Genomic DNA, 23,939 nt, shown 5'->3' on the forward strand with positions numbered 1-23,939 from the left:
CACTTTAAATGCCCATCAATACATGATTTATTAAATGTCTGATCTCTCATTTGCAGTGTCTCAGACAAACAAAAAATCAGCGTTATTTGTTTATTTATTGAGACAGGGTCAGGCTCTGTCCCTGAAGCTGGAATGCAATGGTGCCATCATAGCTCACTGCAGCCTTGAACTCTTGGGCTCAAGCTATCTTCCCACCTCAGCCTCTCATGTAACTGGGAATACAGGTGCATGCCAACATACCCAGCTATGTTTTCTTTGTTTCTTGTTTTTTTTTTTTTTTTTTTGAGACGGAGTCTCGCTCTGTCACCCAGGCTGGAGTGCAGTGGCCAGATCTCAGCTCACTGCAAGCTCCGCCTCCCAGGTTCACGCCATTCTCCTGCCTCAGCCTCCCGAGTAGCTGGGACTACAGGCGCCTGCCACCTCGCCCGGCTAGTTTTTTGTATTTTTAGTAGAGACGGGGTTTCACTGTGTTAGCCAGGATGGTTTCGATCTCCTGACCTCGTGATCCGCCCGTCTCAGCCTCCCAAAGTGCTGGGATTACAGGCTTGAGCCACCGCGCCCAGCCTCGATTTCTTGTTTTTTGTTTTTTTTTGTTTTTTTTTTTCTTGAGAAGGAGTCTCGCTCTGTCACCCAGGCTGGAGTGCAGTGGCCAGATCTCAGCTCACTGCAAACTCTGCCTCCCGGGTTTACGCCATTCTCCTGCCTCAGCCTCCCGAGTAGCTGGGACTACAGGTGCCCGCCACCTCGCCCGGCTAGTTTTTTGTATTTTTTTAGTAGAGACGGGGTTTCACCGTGCTAGCCAGGATGGGATTTCTTGTTTTTCGAGACAGTGTCTTGCTCTGTCACCCATGCTGGAGTGCAATTGCGCGATCTCGGCTCACTGCAGCGCGCCCCTCCAAGTTCAAGAGATTCTCCTGCCTCAGCCTCCTGAGTAGCTGGGATTACAGGTGTGCATCACCATGCTCTGCTAATTTTTGTATTTTTAGTAGAGAGAGGGTTTTACCATGTTGGCCAGGCTGGTCTCAAACTCCTGACCTCAGTTGATCCGCCCACCTTGGCTTCCCAAAGCTCTGGGATTACAGGCGTGAGTCAACGCACCCGGACCACCTATGTGTTTTTGTTTTTTGTTTTTTTAATGAGGTCTTGCTATGTTGCTTATATTGGTCTCAAACTCCTGGCCTCAAGTAATCCTCTCCCCTCAGCCTCTCGAAGTGCTGGGGTTACAGCCGTGAGCCACCACGAGCAGCGAAAGTCAGCATTTCTTTTTTTTTGAGACGGAGTCTTGCTCTGTCGCCCAGGCTGAAGTGCAGTGGTGCCATCTCGGCTCACTGCAAGCTCCACCTCCCGGGTTCACGCCCTTCTCCTGCCTCAGCCTCCCGAGTAGCTGGGACTACAGATGCCCGCCACCACACCCGGCTAAGTTTTTGTGTTTCTAAGTAGAGACAGAGTTTCACCGTGTTAACCAGGATGGCCTCAATCTCCTGACCTCGTGATCCGCCTGCATTGGCCTCTCAAAGTGCTGGGATTACAGGCGTGAGCCACCGTGCCCAGCCAAAGTCAACATTTTTAAACTGATAATTTAAGTCAAGAGTGAAATAGAAGGCCAGGAACAGTGGCTCATGCCTATAATCGCAGCACTTTGGGAGGCCGATGCAGGCAGATCAACTGAGGTCAGGAGTTGGAGACCAGCCTGACCAACATCGCAAAACCCTGTCTCCATTAAAAATGCAAAAATTAGCCAGGTATGATGGTGGGCGCCTGTAATCCCAGCTACGCAGGAGGCTGAAGCAAGAGAGAATCACTTGAACTTGGGAGGCAGAGGTTGCTTGAACTTGGGAGCGGAGATTATGCCAGTGCACTTCAGCCTGGATGACAGAGTGAGACTCTGTCTCAGAAAAGAAAATGAAAACCAAAAAAGAAATAGAAACAGTTTACTGAATTTTAAGTTCACAATCCTTTTTTTTTTTTTTTTTGAGACAGGGTCTCATGGCTGTCACCCAGGCTGGAATGCAGTGGCACCATCACTGTTCACTGCCGCCTTGACTTCCCAGGCTCAGGCGATCGTCTCACTGCAGCCTCCCAAGTAGTTGGGACTACAGGAGCGTGCCATCACCCAGAGCTAGTTTTGTATCTTTAGTAGAGATGAGGTCTTGCCATGTTGCCCAGGCTGATTTCGACCTCCTAGGCTTAAGCAGTCCACCTGTCTGAGCCCTCCCAAAGTGCTGGGATTACAGACATGAGCCACCATGCCTGGCCTAAACCTCCCAATACTTTTTTTTTTTTGAGACCAGGTCTCTCCCTGTTGCCCCTGCTGGAGTGCAGTGGCACAATCTCCACTCGCTGCAACCTCTGCTTCCCAGGTTCAGGTGATTCTTGTGCCTGAGCCTCCAGAGTAGCTGGGACTACAGGCATGCACCACTACTCCTGGCTAATTTTTATATTGTTAGTAGAGATGGGGTTTCACCAGGTTGGCCAGGCTGGTCTCAAACTCCTGGCCTCAAGTGATCTGTCCACCTCAGTCTCCCAAAGTTCTAGGATTACGGGTGTGAGCCACCGTGGACCAGCCTCACAACATTTTTATTTATTTATTTATTTATTTATTTATTTATTTATTTTATTTTTTGAGATGGAGTTTCACTCTTGTTGTCCAGGCTGTAGTTCAGTGGTGTGATCATGTCTCACTGAAATCTCCACCTCCTGGGTTCAAGTGATTCTGCTGCCTCAGCCTCCTGAGTAGCTGGGACTACCTGTGTGCACCATTATGCCTGGCTAATTTTGTACTTTTAGTAGAGATGGGGTTTCACCCCACGTTGGTCTCGAACTCCTGACCTCAAGTGATCCGCCACCTTGGCCTCCCAAAGTCCTGGGATTACAGGTGTAAGCCACCATGCCCGGACACAATACTTTATTTATTTATTTATTTATTTACTTACTTATTTTTGAGACAGAGTTTCGCTTTTGTGGCCTAGGCTGGAATCTTGGCTTACTGTAACCTCTGCCTCCTGGGTTTAACTGATTTTCCTGCCTCAGCCTCCAGAGTAGCTGGGATTACAGGCAACTGCCACCACACCCAGCTAATTTTTGTATTTTTAGTAGAGACGGGGTTTCACCACGTCAGCCAGGCTGGTCCCAAACTCCTGACTTCAAGTGATCTGCCCACCTTGGCCTTTCAAAGTGTTGGGATTGCCGGGAGCGGTGGCTCAAGCCTGTAATCCCAGCACTTTGGGAGGCCGAGACGGGCGGATCACGAGGTCAGGAGATCGAGACCATCCTGGCTAACACGGTGAAACCCCGTCTCTACTAAAAAATACAAAAAAAACTAGCCGGGCGAGGTGGTGGGCGCCTGTAGTCCCAGCTACTCCGGAGGCTGAGGCAGGAGAATAGCGTGAACCCGGGAGGCGGAGCTTGCAGTGAGCTGAGATCCGGCCACTGCACTCCAGCCTGGGCAACAGAGCGAGACTCCGTCTCAAAAAAAAAAAAAAAAAGTGTTGGAATTACAGGCATGAGCCACCACATCAGGCCTGCAATACTTCTAAGTCCATCTATTCTACTATACCTGCATTCATAATAGACATAATAAACATAACTTTAATGTGTAATCTAAAAATCATAAAACATCATATTTGACAGGTGTTTCAAAAGGCCGAAAAAGCAATATTGAGTTTTAACCAAGCTCCCTAAAAGTTTTTAAATAAATTCTAAATCAACAGATCCTTTAACTACCTTAGGTTCATTAACTAAATAAGAACTAATGTTTGTATATCACTTGAGTTTACAAGCCATTTTCCTTTAATTCCAACAACCCTATGAGGTTAGTAGAGCAGGTAGAAATCACTCACCAAAAGTTGAGACAAAAGCTGTATTATTGCTATGTCTCCAAAGCAAAGTTTCAAGATTAGGGATGCAACTGCATTCTTTGAAAAGGAAAGATGTTTAATTCCTCTGGTTTTTCAGGCTGCTATGGAGTTAATTAATTTGTTCCACTCTTAATTTTTAAATCTGTGACTGCCAAAAAAGACACACAACTAGCCAAAAGAGGCATAGGGGAAATCTTTGCAAAACCACATTTCACACAATTTCTCTACATTTCCATCAAATCCTGTAATGAGAAAAAACTGTATGTTCTAGTTTTCTGGGACAAATTCTAAAAATAAGCTAGCTAAGGCATCACTGCATAAGACATACTTCAGGTAGGTCCAGGAATTCTTGTATGGATAACTTAAAGTAACATTGTACCAAAGTAAAAATATGTAATAGTGAAACAATTCACTACTACACAGAGATACTAGAGGTGTCTCTGCATATAGATCACTATACCAAGTCTCAGCTGTCTCCCCGCCCTTTGACTGTCTGCTTACCTCCAGAGGCACAACGACAGATGGCTTCTTTTTCAGCTCCTCACATTTTCTTTTCTTACAGATCTGATGGCTGTTCTTTCTGTTCTTGCAGTAAGTACATTCACCACAGTTGGTCTTCTGCTGGCAGGGTTCGCAGACCCCACATCGCTTTCTTTTCTTCTTTTCCAAAGTGGGTAGCAAAGTGGTATAGGAAGAAGAGGAGGTACTGACCATTGGCACTGGCATAGTCACCACTGTGGTGTTGACAACATGAACTGTGCTGGTTACACTGACCTGGGAGCTCCCTCTGTCTGATTTGCTGGGACCAGCCTGAGAGAGTTGGGCCACACCCAGTGAAGCATGGAAGAGTCCTCTCTCGGGGGCTAATGGGAACCCCTGAGTGTTAGCTGGCAGGAAGCTTATATGAACCTGCTTCTCATTTTCTACATTGCTTATAGCCATTACTGGAGGTAATGAATTTTTCTCTGAGATTGATGATGATTGAGGAGTGTGTCCTGAGCCCAAAGGCAAAATCTGTATAGCACCCTGGACTGCAAGTCCATATGAGACAGTGCCTTGGGGCTCAGGCCATTTGGAAGGAGCATTAAAGGTAGCAACTGGATTTGGAGAAACAGGAAGGAAGACAGGCAAGTCTGGAACAACACTCCCACTCATACCAAGAGTTTCTTGTTGGTCTAAAATAGTACCAAAGACCTCTCCTTGGACTGGAATAGCACCAGGAATCTCTGGTAGATCTGGGGTCTCACCCAGGGCCTCACCATGAACTGGATCAGCACCAGGAAGTTCCCATTGCTGTGGGATAGCACCAAAGGCCTGTCCTAGGAAAGAGGTGGTATCAGAAACTTCCTGTTGATTTGCAGTAGCTTTGAAGGCCTCTTGATGATCTGGTTTAGCACCAAGGGTTGCTTGTTTTGAGCCTGCCAAGAGGAATTTTATTACAGAGGTAGGAGACGTAGACCCACCAAGAGCCAAGCAGTTTCTAAGGTTCAATTCAGGTATAACCTTATTAAGACTGGAGGTGGGGTAGCAATTATGTTCACTTTTAATGGGATCCAGGTAAGAATCAGATAACTTAAGAGATTCTACTCGTGAACCCAACTCTTCTAACTGAATGCTGGGGTTTCCTTGAGAGGTAACTTTGGGGGTTGCTCTTTGGGGAAAAGGAGCACACACTGTGTCCTGAGCAAACATTTTTGGGGAACCACTGGTATCATTAAATGTCTCTTCAGAGAATAGTCCTTCATCACAGCATGTCCCTTCCAGTGGCCCAGGAAGGATCTCAGCTGCAGGGCCACTGTGGGTAGGGATATTGATTTTGGAATCCTCAACTCTTTGGGACCAAGACTGAGTTGTCTCTTGGCTCTTACCTTTAAGTAAAGAGGGATTTTTTATACTGATTAGAGTCTCTATATCAGGAAGGACTTGGGTGTCTTGCATTGGAACCAAATCATTTTCTGAGTGCTTTACTCCCAAATCAGGGAGTATCTTATAATCACAATCATGTTGCTTTTCTAAACCCTTAGAAAGTGGAATCTTTTTGGATTTGGCTATGACCAGTGGGGGTTGGGAGAGTCGCCTGCTAAGAGAGGTGCTTCGTAGCGCCATTGTAAACCCATTGCAGGTTAAGGACTCTGGGTTCTGAAAAAGAACCTCAGTCCTATCCGAATTCATGCGTGCTGCTCCAGCTCTTGTCAGAAGGCTTCTGACTGGCATGGGTGGTTTAGGTTCTGTTTTTTTCTTAACATCTCTTTCTTGAATTAATTGCTTTAATTTTCCAGGGCTTAAAGTCTTGACTGATGCCACATTTTTGTTGGCTCCCTTGGTTGTCTTTCGTAGTTGGCTGTTCTTCTTTTTTTTGTTTACATCTTCCTTCCTGACTAATCTGGAAGGCCTTGCATGGCGGGATCGAGACATAGCTACAGAGTAGGAAAAAATGAAAGGGCACAGGAAACAGAGTCATTGGTCCTTTGGAAAGTCTCACTTCTGAGGAGAATCTGGATGCACTGCTCTTGAGCTCAGTCGCACAAGGTTTTGGTCTGAAATAACAACAGAAAACACTGAAGTGAGTCTTTTTCCTATGCATTTCTCTATTTGAAATAGAATATTCCCTACTAATTGTTTTATTTTATTTTTTTGAGACAGGATCTCATTCTGTTGCCCAGGTTGGAGTGCAGAAGCATGATCACAGCTCACCACAGCCTGGACCTCCCCAGGCTCAAGCAATCTTTTCACTTCAGACCCCCAAGTAGCTAGGACTGCAGGCTCACACCATCACACCCGGCTAATTTTTGTATTTTTTGTAGTGACTGGTTTTCGCCATGTTGCCCTGGCTGGTCTCTAACTGGGCTCAAGTCATCCACCTACCTTGGATGCTGGCTCACAGGCATGCTGGCTCATGCCTGTAATCCCAGCACTTTGGGAGGCCGAGGCGGGCAGATCACAAGGTCAGGAGATTGAGACCATCCTGGCTAACGCAGTGAAAACCTGTTTCTACTAAAAATACAAAAAATCAGCCGGGTATGGTGGCGGGCACCTGTAGTCCTAGCTACTTGGCAAGCTGAGGCAGGAGAATGGCATGAACCTGGGAGGAGGAGTTTGCAGTGAGCCGAGATCACGCCACTGCACTCCAGCCTGGGTGACAGAGTGAGACTCCGTCTCAAAATAAATAAATAAATAAATAAATAATAAAAATTAAAATAGTGGCCAGGCGCAGTGGCTCACACCTGTAACCCCAAGCACTTTGGGAGGCCAAGGTGGGCGGATCACGAGGTCAGGAGTTTGAGACCAGCCTGGCCAACATAGTGAAACCCCGTCTCCACTAAAAATACAAAAAAAATTAGCCGGGCGTGGTGGTGGGCACCTATAATTCCAGCTACTCGGGAGGCTGAGGCAGGAAAATGGCTTGAACCTGAGAGGTGGAGGTTGTAGTGAGCTGAGATCGTGCCATTGCACTCCAGCTTGGGCAACAAGAGTGAAACTCCGTCTCAAAAAAAAAAAAAAAAAAAATAGCTGGGCATGGTGGTGCGCACCTATAAACCCAACTACTCAAGAGGCTGAGGTAGGAGAATCGCTTGAACATGAGAGGCGGAGATTATAGTGAGCGGAGATTGTGCCATCGCACTCCAGCCTTGGTGACAGAGCGAGACTCTATCTCAAAAAATGAAATGGAATGAAATGAAATGAAATAATAGGGCCGGGCGCGGTGGCTCACACCTCTAATCCCAGCACTTTGGGAGGCCGAGGTGGGTGGAACATGAGGTCAGGAGATCAAGACCATTCTGGCTAACACTGTGAAACCCCGTCTCTACTAAAAATACAAATATTAGTCGGGCGTGGTGGCGGGCACCTGTAGTCCCAGCTACTCGGGAGGCGAAGCAGGAGAATGGCGTGAACCCGGGAGGCGGAGCTTGCAGTGAGCCGAGATCGCCACCGCACTCCAGCCTGGGTGACAGAGCGAGACTCTTGTCTCAAAAAAATTTTTTATTTTTATTTTTATTTTTGGTAGAGATGGGGTTTCACCATGTTAGCCAGGATGGTCTCGATCTCCTGACCTCGTGATCTGCTGGCCTCGGCCTCCCAAAGTGCTGGGATTACAGGCGTGAGCCACCACGCCCGGCCTAAAAATTTTTTTTAATAATTAAAATCATGGAACTGAGAATTGTTTACTGCAAAAGAAAATATAGTCAACACGGAAAGTACTAAAATATCCCAAGAGAATTAATGCAGGGACAGAAAACCAAATATCTTTTGCTCTCACTTATCAGTTACTTATGGACAAAAATATGGCATAATAGACACTGAGGACTACTAGAGAAGGAGGGAGGGATGAAGACAAGGGTTGAAAAACTATCTGGTACTGGCTGGATGTGGTGGCTAATGCCTGTAATCCCAGCACTTTGGGAGGCTGAGGCAGGTGGATCACTTGAGGTCAGGAGTTCGAGACCAGCCTGGCCAACATGGTGAAACCTCGTCTCTACTAAAAATACAAAAATTAGCTGGGCGTGGTGGCAGGCACCTGTAATCCCAGCTACTCGGGAGGCTGAGGCAGGAGAATCACTTGAACCTGGGAAGCAAAGGTTGCAGTGAGCCAAGATCGCATCACAGCACTCCAGCCTGGGTGACAGAGCAAGACTCCATCTCAAAAAAAAAAAAAAAAAGAAAAACTATTGGGTACTATGTTCACTACCTGGGTGACAGGAGCAGTTGCACCCCAAACCACAGCATCACACAATATTCCCATGTAACAAACCTGCACATGTACCCCCGAACCTAAAAGAAGAGTTGAAATTATTAAAAAAAAAAAAAAAAAAGAAAAAATACTAAAGTATCCTTTAAACCTTAGATTCACTATAAAGCTTCTTTAGTTGCCTCAACAAATGATTTAAGTTGATGAAGTTCCTCAAATAAGGTAAGCATGGGGTTTTTTCTGTATTAGAAACCACACCCCTTGTAGTTTCATGCATTATTTTATTGATTTTTATGTATTTATTTTTTTGAGACAGGTCTCCCTCTGTTGCCTAGGTTGCAGTGCAGTGACATAATCATACCTCACTGTAACCTTGAACTCCTGGCCCCAAGCAACCCTCCCTGCCTCCCAAAGTTCTGGGATTGCGGGTGTGAACCAGCATGCCCAGCCATTATATGTGTTTTAAAGCTTAAATCCCAATCTTTACAAATGTGGATACTTTAAAAATTATCTCTTTCCTGAGCACATCCTTATACAGGAAGAAGTATCATCTGTTTGACAGTAAAGCTGGTTAAACCAGAAGAAGAGGAGGTTTATATAACGTAAGAAACTCTCCTCCCTGGAGATCCAACACTCTTCCTACCACATTCCAATTAACAATCCAAAAATTTTGAGCTTTTCACATGCACACCAAAACAGCATAAAATCTCAGGAGACAGTACTGAATTGACAAATTAGGACACACAGGTCCAATACATCTGTTGAGTACCCGCTATGTCTAAGGAAAGCATTGTGGTAGACACTCCCCAAACCCAGAAATGTCCCTCTTTTCTTTCTCCTGACTCAATTCAAAGGCTGCTGGTTCTAAAATCCCTTCTAAAAGATCCCACAAGTCTTTTTCTTTTTCTTTTCTTTTTTTTTTTTTTTGGAGACAGGGTCTCACCCGGACTGGAGTACAGTAGTGCAAACTCAGCTCACTACAGCCTCAACCTCCTGGGCTCAAGCAATGCTGCCACCTCAGCTGCCCCAATAGCTGGGACCACAGGCATGTGCCACCACGCCAGTCTAAATATTTAATTTTTGTGGAGATGAAGTTTCGCCACTTGACTTTGGGTCTTGACCCAGGTCTTTTCAGATTGCCTACCCAGACCCAAAATAAGATGAAGCTCTGAGCAAAAATCAAAGCTCACTATGGTAGGACATCAACAGTCTCTCTCAAGATCACAGAATTGGCCGGGTGATGTGGCTCATGCCTGTAATCCCAGCACTTTGGGAGGTCAAGGTGGGTGAATCACCTGAGGTCAGGAGTTTGAGATCAGCCTGGCCAACATGGTGAAACCCTGTATGTACTAAAAATACAAAAATTAGCTGGTCGTGATAGTGGGCGCCTGTAATCCCAGCTACTCGGGAGGCTGAGGCAGGAGAATGGCTTGAATCCAGGATACAGAGGTTGCAGTGAGCCAAGATCACGCCCTTGCACTCTAGCCTGGGCAACACGAGCAGAACCCCATCTCATGGTGTAGGAAATGGTTGTTGGTAACCATTTGTTCTCATTGTGAGAACCATGTGTTCTCAAGAATGGCTTCAATTGACAACTAGTCTTTTTTTTTTTTTTTTTTTTGAGACGGAGGCTCGCTCTGTCGCCCAGGCTAGAGTGCAGTGGCCAGATCTTGGCTCACTGCAAGCTCCGCCTCCCGGGTTCACGCCATTCTCCTGCCTCAGCCTCCCGAGTAGCTGGGATTACAGGTGCCTGCCACCTCGCCCGGCTAGTTTTTTTGTATTTTTTAGTAGAGACGGGGGTTTCACCGTGTTAGCCAGGATGGTCTCGATCTCCTGACCTCGTGATCCGCCCGTCTCGGCCTCCCAAAGTGCTGGGATTATAGGCGTGAGCCACGTGTCTGGCCAGGAGTTTCGCTCTTACTGCTCAGGCTGGAGTGCAAACGGCACAATCTTGGCATGTTGAGCAGGCTGGTCTCCAATTCGCGACCTCAGGTTATCTACCCATCTCAGCCTCCCAAAGTCTGAGAAAAATTAAAAATAGATTAAAAAAAACAAACCTGGTCAGGCACAGCGGCTCACGCCTGTAATCCCAGCACTATGGGAGGCTCAGGCGGGCGGATCACCTGAGGTTGGGAGTTTGAGACCAGCGTGACCAACATGTAGAAACTCCGTCTCTACTAAAAACACAAAATTAGCCAGTCGTGGTAGTGTGTGCCTGTAATCCCAGCTACTTGGGAGGCTGAGGCAGGAGAGTCACTGGAACCCTCCCCAGTTCAATCTGTTTTAAAATTACTGATCTGACCCAGGTAATCCTGGGACCCACTGGTTAGTTTCAGGTCTAGAGATGATCTCACATCAAAAAGTCCTGGGTTTGAATCTGTGATCACCAGCTATGTGTCCAGAGAACTACTTAAATGAGTCCATGTTCCTTCATCTAAAATGAGGTAGTTTTGAGGTTTCAATGGGCTCCCACAGGAAAAACCTAGTGGCATTGGTTTCATCCTTGTGGTATCTGTGGTTGAGTGTAAGGGGACATGGGTAGCAGAGTAAAAAGATGGACGTTGGAAGTAAGCTGACCTGGGTTCAGTTTTCAGTTTATAAATATCAGTAGATTGTGACAAGTTTCTTGGTATCTTTATACCTATGTTTCTTCGTGTGTAATACAAAAGAAAGTCTAATAGTATTGACCTCACTGGGTTATCATGAGAATAAAATGAAATAATATGTGTAAAGGCTTAGCACAGGGCTGGCGTATGATAGGTGTTTCATAAATAGAAGCTAAAAAAAAAAAAAAAAAGAAGGCTGTTTGCAACGTCAAAATATAAAAAAAAAAAAAAAAAAAGAGAGAGAAAGAGAAAATAAGTGGTAGTTATCGTTATTATGGAACCAGTTTAACCCAGACTTTGCTATATTCTCCAGACCAAGATCTCCTTTTGGTTCTGTTCCCACCTTATGCACTAAGTAGGTTACACATATAAGAGTTCCCAGAGCACACTACATTTAGTCAATGTAATGTGTCTTTAAGACTTTTAAAATAGACATTAGTGATAACATCAAATACTCAAAAAATAACATTTTGATAAACCTGTACTAAATACAAACACTAGGCCAGAGAATACTGCACTTGAATTCTTGGCATCTAAGCTTACTGCTTTCCCCTTCTTCCAAAAAAAAAAAAAAAAAAAGTTTTGGCTTGCAGTAATTCAGTCTTTGGCTGTGAAAAACTGAAGGATATTTTCTCCAAAGACCACTGCTTTTTTTGTACAAGATTTTCAGATAACAAGACATTCCAATTCCAATTTCCAAAAAGTCAACAAATACCTTTATCAGGATGCATTTTTCATTACAAAAAGCAATTCATTTTAATCCCTCAAAATTCAACACTATCATTAAAAGCATACTTTCTCTCTTGTATCAAGATTATACTGCTAAAAAATTATTAGGAGTATATAATCTAGTCATTTCAATCAGCCACAAAAATTAAAATTCATGTATGTAGGCAAGTAATCTGGGTATGCCAGAGGGTGTCATGGGATCTGCTTTGAAAGTGGTTTACAATTTGATCTCTGTCTCTCCTATATTCTTTTATATTTTTAAATTGAAGTGCTTTAGAAATTCAGACTTGTAATTAAGATAATCTTTATCATTCAAACCCTATCTCCTAAAAAACAGCCTGTCAAGGAAATAGAAAAGGTATGAACAACACGGATTGTGAAGATGTGGCCTCTTTAAATGGTAACAGCCTTTTTATGAGATCACGAAAGAGGCCAATGACCCCTGAAAAACCCAGCTGCAGGAGAGAAAATCACTGGGTACCACTCAGCCAAAGAATCAGAGACAACCAGAAACAAAATAAGGACTCCTTCCGGCAAGACCCTGATTTTTATCACTCTTGGCTCCACTATTGAAACATAAACTTCTTTTGTGACAAACTAAGTTGTCCCAAGAGCCGAACTCATGCAGTAAGGGTAGCAAGCTTATCCTGAAATTTGTGGAGGCAGGGGAAAGAGAATGTAGTCCACTCCATTAAATAGGTCCACATTTAAATATGGAATTACCTCAAAGACCTCTGGAAATTAATTTCTTTTTTGTAAACATTATTAAATGCTTTACTTCCATTTTTAGTGCTTCTATCATAGAGTATTCAATTCATACAAAAATGTGTGTGTGTCTGTGTGTGTGTGTGCATATATATATATATATATAATAATTATTTTTTAACAGGGTCTTGCTCTGTCGCTCATGTGTATCAAGGCTCACTGTAGCCTTGACCTCCTGGGCTTAAGTCATCCTCCCACCTCAGCTTCCCAAGTAGCTGGGACTACAGGCAGGTGCCACCACACCAGGCTAATTTTTTCTTTCTTTTTTGAAGACTCACTATGCTGCCCAGGCCACTCTCAAACTCCTAGCTTCAAGTCATCTGCCCCCCTGAGCCTCTTAAAGTGCTAGGACTACAGGTGTGGGCCACCATGTCCAGCAAAAATGTGTATTTTCAAATAAATACTTAGATCCTACCACTCACATGAACTAAAATATTTCCAGGAGTCAAATCTCCCCTGTGTACACTCTTCCCTAATTCTACTTCCATTTTTCATTTCTGATAAAAACTGATATTTCAATGCTTCTCAATATTCGGTTTTGTTTTGAGACAGGTCTTGCTCTGTTGCCCAGGCTGGAGTGCAGTGCTGTGATCATCGCTAACTATAGCCTTAAACTCCTAGACTCAAGTGATCCTCCCATCTTAGCCACCCAACTACAAGCACAGGCCACCATGCCTGGCTACGTTCTTTTTATTTTTTTGTAGAGATGAGGATTGATCTCACTATGTTGCACAGACTGGTCTCAAACTCCTAGCCTCAAGTGATCCTTCTGCCTCAGCCTCCCAAAACACTGGGATTACAGGCATGAGAAAGTTACTTTTATTCTAACCTGGAATGTCTTCAAGAGTCCGTGAAAGTGCTGCAGAGATAGCTTCATGATAAAATGATATGAGAAGAAAATAAGACTGGAGACCCTGTTATTAAGCATATATCATTGGCCCAAGAGGGGAATCATGTGCAATTAATGGACACCATCCTGTGAGTTCTTACTGTCATGGAAGGGAAAAACAAAAAACCATTTCTGGGATGTAAAACATTACTCAATCAACAGATCTTTATACCAGAGAGCACCAAGACCCCCAAACAACAACAGAACATTATTTTGGTCAGGCACGGTGACTCACGCCTATAATCCCAGCACTTTGGGAAACTGAGGCAGGTGGATCACTTGAAGTCAGGAGTTCGAGACCAGCCTGGCCAACATGGTGAATCCCTGTCTTTTTTTTTTTTTTTTTTTTTTTTTTGAGGCGGAGTCTCGCTCTGTCACCCAGGCTGGAGTGCAGTGGCCAGATCTCAGCTCACTGCAAGCTCCGCCTCCCGGATTTACGCCATTCTCCTGCCTCAGCCTCCCGAGTAGCTGGGACTACAGGCGCCCGCCACCTCGCCCGGCTAGTTTTTGTGTTTTTTTTAGTAGAGACGAGGTTTCACCGTGTCAGCCAGGATGGTCTCGATCTCCTGACCTCGTGATCCGCCCGTCTCGGCCTCTCAAAGTGCTGGGATTACAGGCTTGAGCCACCGCGCCCGGCCTGAATCCCTGTCTTTACTAAAAATACAAAAATTAGCCAGGCATGGTAGCACATGCCTCTAATCCTAGCTACTTGGGAAGCTGAGGCAGGAGAATCACTCGAACCCAGGTTGCAGTGAGCCGAGATCACACCACTACACTGCAGCCTGGGCAACAGAGCAAGACTCTGTCTGAAAAAGAAAAAAAAAAAGGAAAACAATAGAACATTTTCCCCCCTAAAATGTCTTTGTGACAAGGGAACTACAGAGTATGCGATCCAAAATTATAGGCCAGGAGATAATAACCCAACTAAATTTTTAAAATAATTACCTTGCTTAGAGAATTAAAAGCTGGTTTCTTGAAGTGTAAGAGTTTTCTGTAGAGAACTGGCAGATGTGGTGGTTCTCGTCTGTAATCTAAGCATTTTGGGAGGCTGAGGCAGGTGGATCACCTGAGGTCAGGAGTTCAAGACCAACCTGGCCAACACAGTGAAACCCTGTCTCTACTAAAAATACAAAAATTAGTCAGGTGTGGTGGCACATGCCTGTAATCTCAGCTACTCCGGTGGCTGAGGCAGGAGAATTGCTTGAACCTGGAAGGCAGAGGTTGCAGTAAGCCTAGATCACGCCACTGCACTCTAGCCTGGGAGACAGAGACTCAAAAAACAAACAAACAAACAAAAACAAACAACAAACAAAAAACAAGCAAACAAAAACCAGTATTGACAGCAACATGTCAGAAAGATCCTCTCCCACCTATATCCGTCCTTTCTCTGGATTCCCCCAAAATCCTCTGGGCAAAAATGCTTAATTGATGTAACGATCCAGCCTGCATGTTAATTTAAAGTCATATTTCAATTCTTTCCACTACCAGCAGTGGCCAAAAACGTGGTATTTACATACATAGAGCTAGTTGCAAAAGACTGATTTCATAGTCCCTCCATTCAGCTCCACAGAACTTAAAGGCTCTTGCACTTGGCTGAGAAAAACAAGATTTAGAACATTTATTTCAAAAAGGCAGCACCTGGCTCGGTTTCCTCCAGCAACTAAGTTCTACCTCGAAAGGAAGAGTAGGCAGGCAACTGCTTGCAGTTCCTAGATAGTTTTCTACTACAGGAAGTATAAGAGCCCTCGGCACATGTAAAAGCTGTTCAGGGAAACTCACTAGAATGCCAGCACATTTAGTCAATGGCTCCTTCCATATGTAAAACACCCCTCTGCCCTGCAGAGAGGAAGGGGGAAAAACGGGGGGAAAGGGCCAAGAAAAGGGAAGGGAGACGTTAGAATGGACATAGAACGGTCCTTCCGAAGACAAGAAAGGCATAAAACACATTAGGAGGAAGTAGAAGAAAAAGCATGAGAAGGAAGAAAATGCCCAAAAAGAAAACAAAAAAGGCCAAAAACGAAAGAAGGGAAAGAATTTTATAGTAACAAACTGAGGAAGGGGAAAAATTACTTATAGTAAAAACTGAGGAAGGGGTTCGACATCTATAGTAATAAAGCTAGAATATTAAAAGACAACTGGGATCAAAAGGCCAAAGACTAAAAGACCAAGGGGAGAGGGGAAATCAAGTGTGCAGGAAAGGAAAGATACGGACGCTCAGAAGGTGGGGGAGGGGGGACAAATCAGATGGGAGAAGGAAGAGAAACAAAGGGCAGGGACAGTGGAGACCCAACCCTCCCACCTATCCATTCTGGAAGACCAGCCCGGAGAGCGATAGTTAACTCTCATTAAAATGGAAAGTGGCAGTCCCAGAGTTGTAAGCCTGGACTCCTCATCTTTGCAAAGAGAAAAGGACACTGTCTGCCATTTCCCTATATCTTGATTCTGAAATTTAATGGAAACTACAACTTAGCTTTAAAGACAGAGAGGTTGACAAGCTAATTAAAACCCCTTAATTGGGGAAAAGGGGGACCCTTATGATCAATACCGATAAAATCGGGAAACACACCAAAAACCACCTAAGTCTTTCGATTCTTGGTTTGATTCACCTAAGTCTTTTGATTATTAACTCATACTAATCTCCTTATTTCCGTACCTTTCTGCATGTACCCCTGCCCCTGGTTTAATTGTAGTCACAAATTCGTAATATGCTCCAAATAACCGTTGCCCTAACTGGTTAAGAAGCGCCTTTTCCATATTTTTTCGTATCCTGAGGCCTAATTAAACCATTGTTTTTATTTTACTTTATATTGGGGGTGGGGACGCCGAGCACACTCAGGTCCAGGGGAGACCTGGGGCTGCTGCTATACAGCGCCGCTCTTCCCAGTGGCGCGCGCGGCTCACCCCGCCGGCCCAGGTCTGTGTACCTAATCCTGTTCTCGCTCCAAGGTCTTAAAACACTTTTCAAACATTTCTTCAAAAACCGGTCATTACTAGGACGTATTGTGCAGCTCGTTTAGTGCTCCAGAGTAGAACCGGGGCGGAGGGGAAGAGGCACCCTAAGAGACGTATGCAGAAAGGTTGGTTAATTTGGGAGAAGGACGAGTTGCGGGCGCGGGAAAGACTCCGAGGCTGAAGCTTAAAATGTTCTTTTGGAGACACTTTAGTTTTTAGTGGATCAGAAATGCCCAGCGTGGGTTTCTCGTTCACGTGGAAAAGTTGCCAGCGCCGGCCAGTCCCCTTCCAGACCACTTCTTGTAGAATATATATATATATATATATATATAGAGAGAGAGAGAGAGAGAGAGAGAGAGAGAGAGAGAGAGAGAGAGAGAGAGAGGGAGCCCGGGGCGAGCGAGAGGGGAGCGGAGCGGGGGAGAGGGAAGGAGGGAAGCACAGAGAGGGGAAGAGCATTTTCTCTCTGGGGGCGGTAGATTGCGCGGCAGCCTCCTAGCCCTCGGGCGAGGACCAGGCCCCTCACGTGCTGCACGACTAGCCCCCGTACCAAGCTCCGCGCACCTCCCACCCTCGGGGCCCGCTCCGGGATCCCGCCAGACAGGGACTGATGGGATCGCAACGCTAGCGCGTCCAGCGACCCAGTGGTTCTCACAAATGAGTTTCTTAAATGCCATTTTGACAGAACACACTCTACTCCGTATTTCCTTCTTCCCTGATCCTTAACAACTCCAAGCCAACTCCTAGCAAGACTCCACCACTGCCTCCACTCCAAACGTTTCATCCCTGGAGCCGTCCTCCCACAACTCTCGGGGAGACAGGCGCCAAAGCGTTCCCCCATCAACCTGTCTCTCATATAAATATGGGGGGAGGGAGAAAACTTGTTTGGGGGTACGCTTGAACACGGGAAGCCCGGGCTCCCCACTCACAACTAGCCTCTCCTTACCCCGAGGCGCCCGGACCTCCGACTCCCCAAAGGGACCAGGGAACCACTGGCACATTCAGCCATCTCCCCCAAGCCACACTTGCCCTCCCCCAGCCCTTTTTCAGCGCAGCCCGGGGTCAGAGCCCCAGTCGCCCCCGCTGCCCCCCACCCGGCGTTGTGGCGGGGCCTCCCGGGCGGGTGGCCGAGACCTCCGGCCGGGGGCATTGTTTACCTCCAGCAACAAAAGCGCCCCGAGCGTCCCGGGGTGGGGGGTCGCGGCGGGTAACGAGCCCACCCCTGCGGCCGCGGGAGAGCCAAGGACGCAGAGCCCTGGCCAGTCCAGCCCGCGCCGAGCGCCGCCTCCCGGACCCCCCTCGGGCCTCAGCGTCTGAGTCCTCCCTCCTCGCACCCCTGCCCTCTGCCCCGGCCCCAACTCACCGCTGGCCGGGTCACACTCCCAGGGCAGCGCACGGTCCCCAGCTCCAAGCCTGCATCAGTCCTCGGGCAAACTTTCCAACTCGCGCTCCTCCCCACAACTTTGGAGCCCGGGGCCCCCGCGGGCGCGAGAGGCGCGGGCGGGTAGGGGAGGGCGCCTACCGGCTCCCAGCACAGTCAAGGCCCGAGCCCCCGAGGTGGGGAGTCGGTTCCCAAAGGTCCACACTGGAGAGGCAGGTAGGGCTGCATGACTTGGGCGGGGCAGGGGGGTGTCCCGGGGGGCAGACCCGGGAGTAGAGGGGCCAGCGGCTGCGCGCACAAAGCGGCGCCGGAGCAGACTGCGCGGCCACTCCCCGCCAGGTCAGCCCCCCGGAGCAGCAGTGTCTCCCCAGGACAGACCTCAGGGAGTGAAGCTGGGGCTCTGCCTTCGCTGGACCCTGCACAGTTGAGCGACAGGCAAAACGCGAGCTGGATTTACCCAAACTGGAGCTGGAATCCCTCCTCGACTCCCTCTCGACCCCCTCCCCTCCCCCTCGTTCTCCACCTCTCTCAACACACACACACTCTCTCTCTCTCTGTCTCCGAAGAAGTAGTAGAGAAGTGTCAAGATTTTGTCGTTACCTTCTTTCCCAGGGGAACTCTAGAAAAAGTTTTTAGGATCTCTAAATTGCATGTTTGTAAATGTATGAAGAAGGTGCCAGGTCAGAGATGACACCATTGAGAATATCTAGGTCGCCAGCAACGGAAAACCGCCCTCAACACCAAAGAGAGAAACCAGATGAGGGCTGTGTTCCCTGACTCTGGGCTGGATGTCTGCAAAGGTCATCATAATGTTTCTGTTAGTTATTTGGCCCTGGACCTCAGTGGTGGTCGCATTCACTTTATGAATGAAGAAATGAAAGTGGAAGAAGCGCTAAGTTTTCCGAATGAGGAGGAATAACCAGTGGCATTATGCCAGAATTAAGACTGACTAGGGCATCTGAATTTTTCTCGAAATGTTTGGTGACGATTGCTTCTTCCAGCAGTCATGTACACAGACAAGGGAATCCAGGACTTTAATGGGGTCACTGTGGTAAGGAAAATGCTGTTCATGGAATCTTCATTCCTTCCAGGTCAAACTTCAAGTGAAGAGAAAGGATTCAGTCCCTCATTGCCTTTCACACCATTCTACCCCCATTCTGCACTTAGATTTTATTCTTTTTTTTTTTTTTTTTTTTTTTTGAGACGGAGTCTTGCTCTGTCGCCCAGGCTGGAGTGCAGTGGCCGGATCTCAGCTCACTGCAAGCTCCGCCTCCCGGATTTTACGCCATTCTCCTGCCTCAGCCTCCCGAGTAGCTGGTACTACAGGCGCCCGCCACCTCTCCCGGCTAGGGTTGTTTTTTTGTATTTTTAGTAGAGACGGGGTTTCACCGTGTTAGCCAGGATGGTCTCGATCTCCTGACCTCGTGATCCGCCCGTCTCGGCCTCCCAAAGTGCTGGGATTACAGGCTTGAGCGACCGCGCCCGGCTTTAGATTTTATTCTTATACGCATAAGCATAACCAGGTTGTTCTGGGAAAGATTCCTAAACTTTTAACCTTCCTCACTGATTGATTCATACAAACGTGTTCTTACACTACAATGTAGGCATAGAAGGATGAATAAAATTTACCTCCTACACAGAAAGAACAGAGATTCCAGGCTGGCAGAGCAAACTGATGACTGCACTCGTGTTTTCAATGGCACAATCAGACAAAGTACCTTGGCTGAATAAAATCAGAAATGTGGCATTTGAAATCAATCTTTTTTTTTTTTTTTCTTGAGATGGAGTTTCACTCTTGTTGCCCAGGCTGGAGTGCAATGGCAGTGATATTGGCTTAATGCAACCTCCGCTCCCAGGTTCAAGTGATACTCCTGTCTCAGCCTCCTGAGTAGTTGGGATTACAGGTGTGCACCACCACACCCAGCAAATATATACATTTTTTTCTTTTTTTTTAGTAGAGACGGGGTTTCACCTTGTTGGTCAGGCTGGTCTCAAACTCCTGACCTCAGGTAATCTGCCTGCCTTGGCCTCCCAAAGTACTGGGATTACACGCGTGAGCCACCGCACCAAGCCTGAAGTAAATCTTTTTTTTTTTTTTTTTTTTTTGAGATGGAGTCTCTCTCTGTCGCCCAGGCTGGAGTGCAGAAGCCCGATCTCAGCTCACTGCAAGTTCTGCCTGCCGGGTTTATACCATTCTCCTGCCTCAGCCCCCCAAGTAGCTGGGACTACAGGAGCCCACCACCTCGCCCCGCTAATATTTTGTATTTTTTAGTAGAGACGGAGTTTCACCTTGTTAGCCAGGATGGTCTCGATCTCCTGACCTGGTGATCCGCCCGTCTTGGCCTCCCAAAGTGCTGGGATTACAGGCTTGAGCCACCGCGCCCAGCCTGAAATAAGTTTTATATGACCCGTTGATGGTATAGTGGTTAGCATAGTTGCCTTCCGTGAAGTAAATCTTATGGACAAAAATTGACCCTTCTAAATCAATACTTCAAAAAGCTTACTTGTTAATACCTCGTTAGAAACATTCTACCTAGGCCGGGCGCGGTGGCTCAAGCCTGTAATCCCAGCACTTTGGGAGGCCGAGACGGGCGGATCACGAGGTCAGGAGATCGAGACCATCCTGGCTAATACGGTGAAACCCTGTCTCTACTTAAAAATACAGAAGACTAGCCGGGCGATGAGGCGAGCGCCTGTAGTCTCAGCTACTCGGGAGGCTGAGGCAGGAGAAGGGCATAAACCCGGGTGGCGGAGCTTGCAGTGAGCTGAGATCTGGCCACTGCACTCTAGCCTGGGTGGCAGAGCAAGACTCCGTCTCAAACAAAAAAAAAAAAACAAAACTTGATTTTCAAGGCTGGGCACACACCTATAATCCTAACACTTTGAGAGGCTGGGGCAGGAGGACTGTTTGAGCCCAGGAGTTTCAGGTTGCAGTGAGCTTTGGTAAAGCCACTGCACTCCAGCCTGAGTGACAGGGCAAGACATTGTCTCAAAAAAAATCCTTACTTTCAGGTGGGCATAATAGTGCACACCATCTCAGCTACTTGGGAGGCTGAGGCAAGAGGATTGCTTGAGCCCAAGAGTTTGAGGCCATCCTGGGCAACCATAGCAAGACCCATCTCCCTGCCCCCAGAAGAAGGAAAAGGAAAAATCCAACATAACGTAATTTTCATGAAGAACAAAAGGAAAAGGACTATCATAAAATAGTGATATCATGGCTTTTGTCAATTAACTGGATTAACTTTCAAATGTATTGAAATATGAAAATCATACCACTACATAGAATGATGTCCATGGTAACACTCATTCCCCTAACGTACCTTGAGTCCCTACTTAGTGCCAGACACAGTTCCAAACTTGGGGAAACAAAAGTGAGCAAAAGGAAACCTCGGTCCTTGCAGAGCTTGCATTCCATCGTGTTGTAGGAGTCGGGGCACAGAAAATAAAGAAAACAAATGAGCAGAATATATAGTGTATCAGATAGTGATAGCACCGGGATAAAGTAGGGGGGAAAGGCAGGGAAGAGGACGGGGAATGCTGGGGAAGATTGCAACTAAAAAAAAAAAAAAAAAAAAAAAAAATAGCTGGGTGCGGTGGCTCACGCCTGTAATCCCAGCACTTTGGGAGGCCAAGGCGGATGGATCACAAGGTCAGGAGATCAAGTCCATCCTGACCAACATGGTGAAACCCAGTTTCTACTAAAAATGCAAAACTTAGCTGGGCGTGGTGACACACACCTGTAGTCCCAGCAACTCGGGAGGCTGAGGTAGGAGAATTGCTTGAACCCGGAAGGTGGAGGTTGCAGTGAGCCAAGATGGCGCCACTGCACTCCAGCCTACGGCCTGGTAACAGAGCAACACTCCGTCTCAAAACACACACACACACACACACACATACACACACACACTCACACACACACACAACACACAGGGCTCAGGGCTCAGTGGCTCATGCCTATAATTTCATCACTTAGGGAGGCAGAGGCGGGAGGATCACTTGAACCCAGGAGATCGAGACCAGCCTGGGCAACTTAGTGAAATCTCTACTAAAAATATAAAAATTAGCCAGGTATGGTGGTGCATGCCTGTTGTCCCAGCTACTCCGGAAGCTGAGATGGGAGAATCGACTGAGCCTGGGAGGTGCTTGCAGTGAGCGAAGATCCCACCGCTTGCATTTCAGCCTGGAAGAAAGATCAAGACCCTGTGTCAAAATAAAATAAAATACCCAATGAGTGCTTCTAAAAGGATTTTAATTGCATGTGTGCTTCTAAAAGAATCATGTGGCCGGGCGCGGTGGCTCAAGCCTGTAATCCCAGCACTTTGGGAGGCCGAGACAGGCGGATCATGAGGTCAGGAGATCGAGACCATCCTGGCTAACACGGTGAAACCCCGTCTCTACTAAAAAATACAAAAAACTAGCCGGGCGAGGTGGTGGCGCCTGTAGTCCCAGCTACTCGGGAGGCTGAGGCAGGAGAATGGCGGGAACCCGGGAGGCGGAGCTTGCAGTGAGCTGAGATCCAGCCACTGCACTCCAGCCTGGGTGACAGAGCAAGACTCCGTCTCAAAAAAAAAAAAAAAAAAAAAGAATCGTGTGCGTGTGTGTGTGCACGTGTGTTTTGTTTTGGGTTTTTCTTTTGAGATGGAGTCTTGCTCTGTCGCCCAGGCTGGAGTGCAGTGGCCCGATCTCGGTTCACTGCAACCTTTGCCTCCCAGGTTCAAGCAATTCTCTTGCTTTAGCTTCCCGAGTAGCTGGGACTACAGGCACGCGCCACCATGCCTGGCTAATTTGTGTTTTTTTAGCAGAGACAAGATTTCACCTTGTTGGTCAGGCTGGTCTTGAACTCCTGACCTCAGGTGATCCACTTGCCTTGGCCTCCCAAAGAGCCAATGCACCTGGCCTGTTTGTTTTTGAGAGGGAGTCTCACTCAGTGGCCCAGGCTGGAGTGCAGTAGTGCAATCTTGTTTCACTGCAACCTTCACTTCCCAAGTTCAAGTGATTCTTATATCTCATCCTCCCAAGTAGCTGTGATCACAGGCATGAGCCACTGCCCCCGACCAGGATTGTAATTCTGAATTCAGCAATCAAGGAAGACCACATTGAGTAGATCTGTAAAAAGTAAGGGAGGAAACTGGAGGAAGATTTCAGGCTTAGGAAAAAAGCAAGTGCAAAGGCTCTGAAGGCTCAATTGTGCCTGCATCAATAAAATATTTTCATCATATTTCACAACGGTGAAAAAGTGGAAACCATCTAAATGTCCATCAGAAAAGGACAGGTCCCTCCCACTGGCCAAGTCTGGGACAATTTCGAGTTTGGGAAAGAGTTGTCTTGGAGAAACAAACTGAGAGTCCTCAGCATGTAGATGATATTAAAAACCACCTTGGCAGCCAGCAACCTGATCGGGCTCATCTATCAGGAAAGGGGCCAGATGTTTCCATGAAGTCTAAAAGGTTTAACAAGTCATGGGAAATTAAACAATAACATGAGGTGTCTACTCAAGGAGAAGAAAATAAAGTGCAATTCTTTCCAGACATCAATAACAAAGAATAAATGTTTAGGCAATTTTCCACTATCTTTTTTTTTTGAGATGGAGTCTTGCTCTGTCGCCCAGACTGGAGTGCAGTGGCGCATCTCAGTTCACTGCAGCCTCCACCTTCCGGGTTCACACCATTCTCCTGCCTCAGCCTCCCGAGTAGCTGGGACTACAGGTGCCCGCCACCAAGCCTGGCTAATTTTTTGTATTTTTTAAGTAGAGATGGAGTTTCACTGTGTTAGCCAGGATGGTCTCGATCTCCTGACCTTGTGATCCATCTGCCTTGGCCTCCCAAAGTGCTGGGATTACAGGCGTGAGCCACTATGCCCGGCCTCCACTATCCTTATAATTAACTTACCCCATTTTCTCCCCCAAGTAACAGCAAGAATTCATGTCTTTTTTCCAGTCACCTCTTTTAAAAAGAGGTGTGAAAATTATGTCATAAGGGTATTGGAACTGCACTTATCTAACTCATCCAAACCTAACTCAAGTTCCCTCTAAAGTTATTTCTCATTTTACTATTGCTCTATCTCTAAAACATCT

The 23,939-nt window shown here is 46.7% G+C and overlaps 1 protein-coding gene across 1 annotated transcript in view; it reads right to left on the minus strand.

The window, feature by feature from the left end:
• The window catches only part of TET1 (tet methylcytosine dioxygenase 1), a 139,613-nt gene extending 121,359 nt beyond the window's left edge, over positions 1 to 18,254 (minus strand). The window contains exons 1-2 of the mRNA XM_010375212.2: positions 17,849 to 18,254; positions 4,359 to 6,394 (exon numbers count right to left, since the gene is read on the minus strand). Of these exons, the coding sequence (XP_010373514.1) occupies positions 4,359 to 6,272 (1,914 nt within the window). The 5' untranslated portion in view covers positions 6,273 to 6,394; positions 17,849 to 18,254. The remainder of the gene's footprint in view (positions 1 to 4,358; positions 6,395 to 17,848) is intronic.
• Positions 18,255 to 23,939: the final 5,685 nt, after the last annotated feature.

Source organism: Rhinopithecus roxellana, chromosome 11 (genome assembly GCF_007565055.1).
Source record: "Rhinopithecus roxellana isolate Shanxi Qingling chromosome 11, ASM756505v1, whole genome shotgun sequence".
Classification (NCBI taxonomy): Eukaryota; Metazoa; Chordata; class Mammalia; order Primates; family Cercopithecidae; genus Rhinopithecus; species Rhinopithecus roxellana.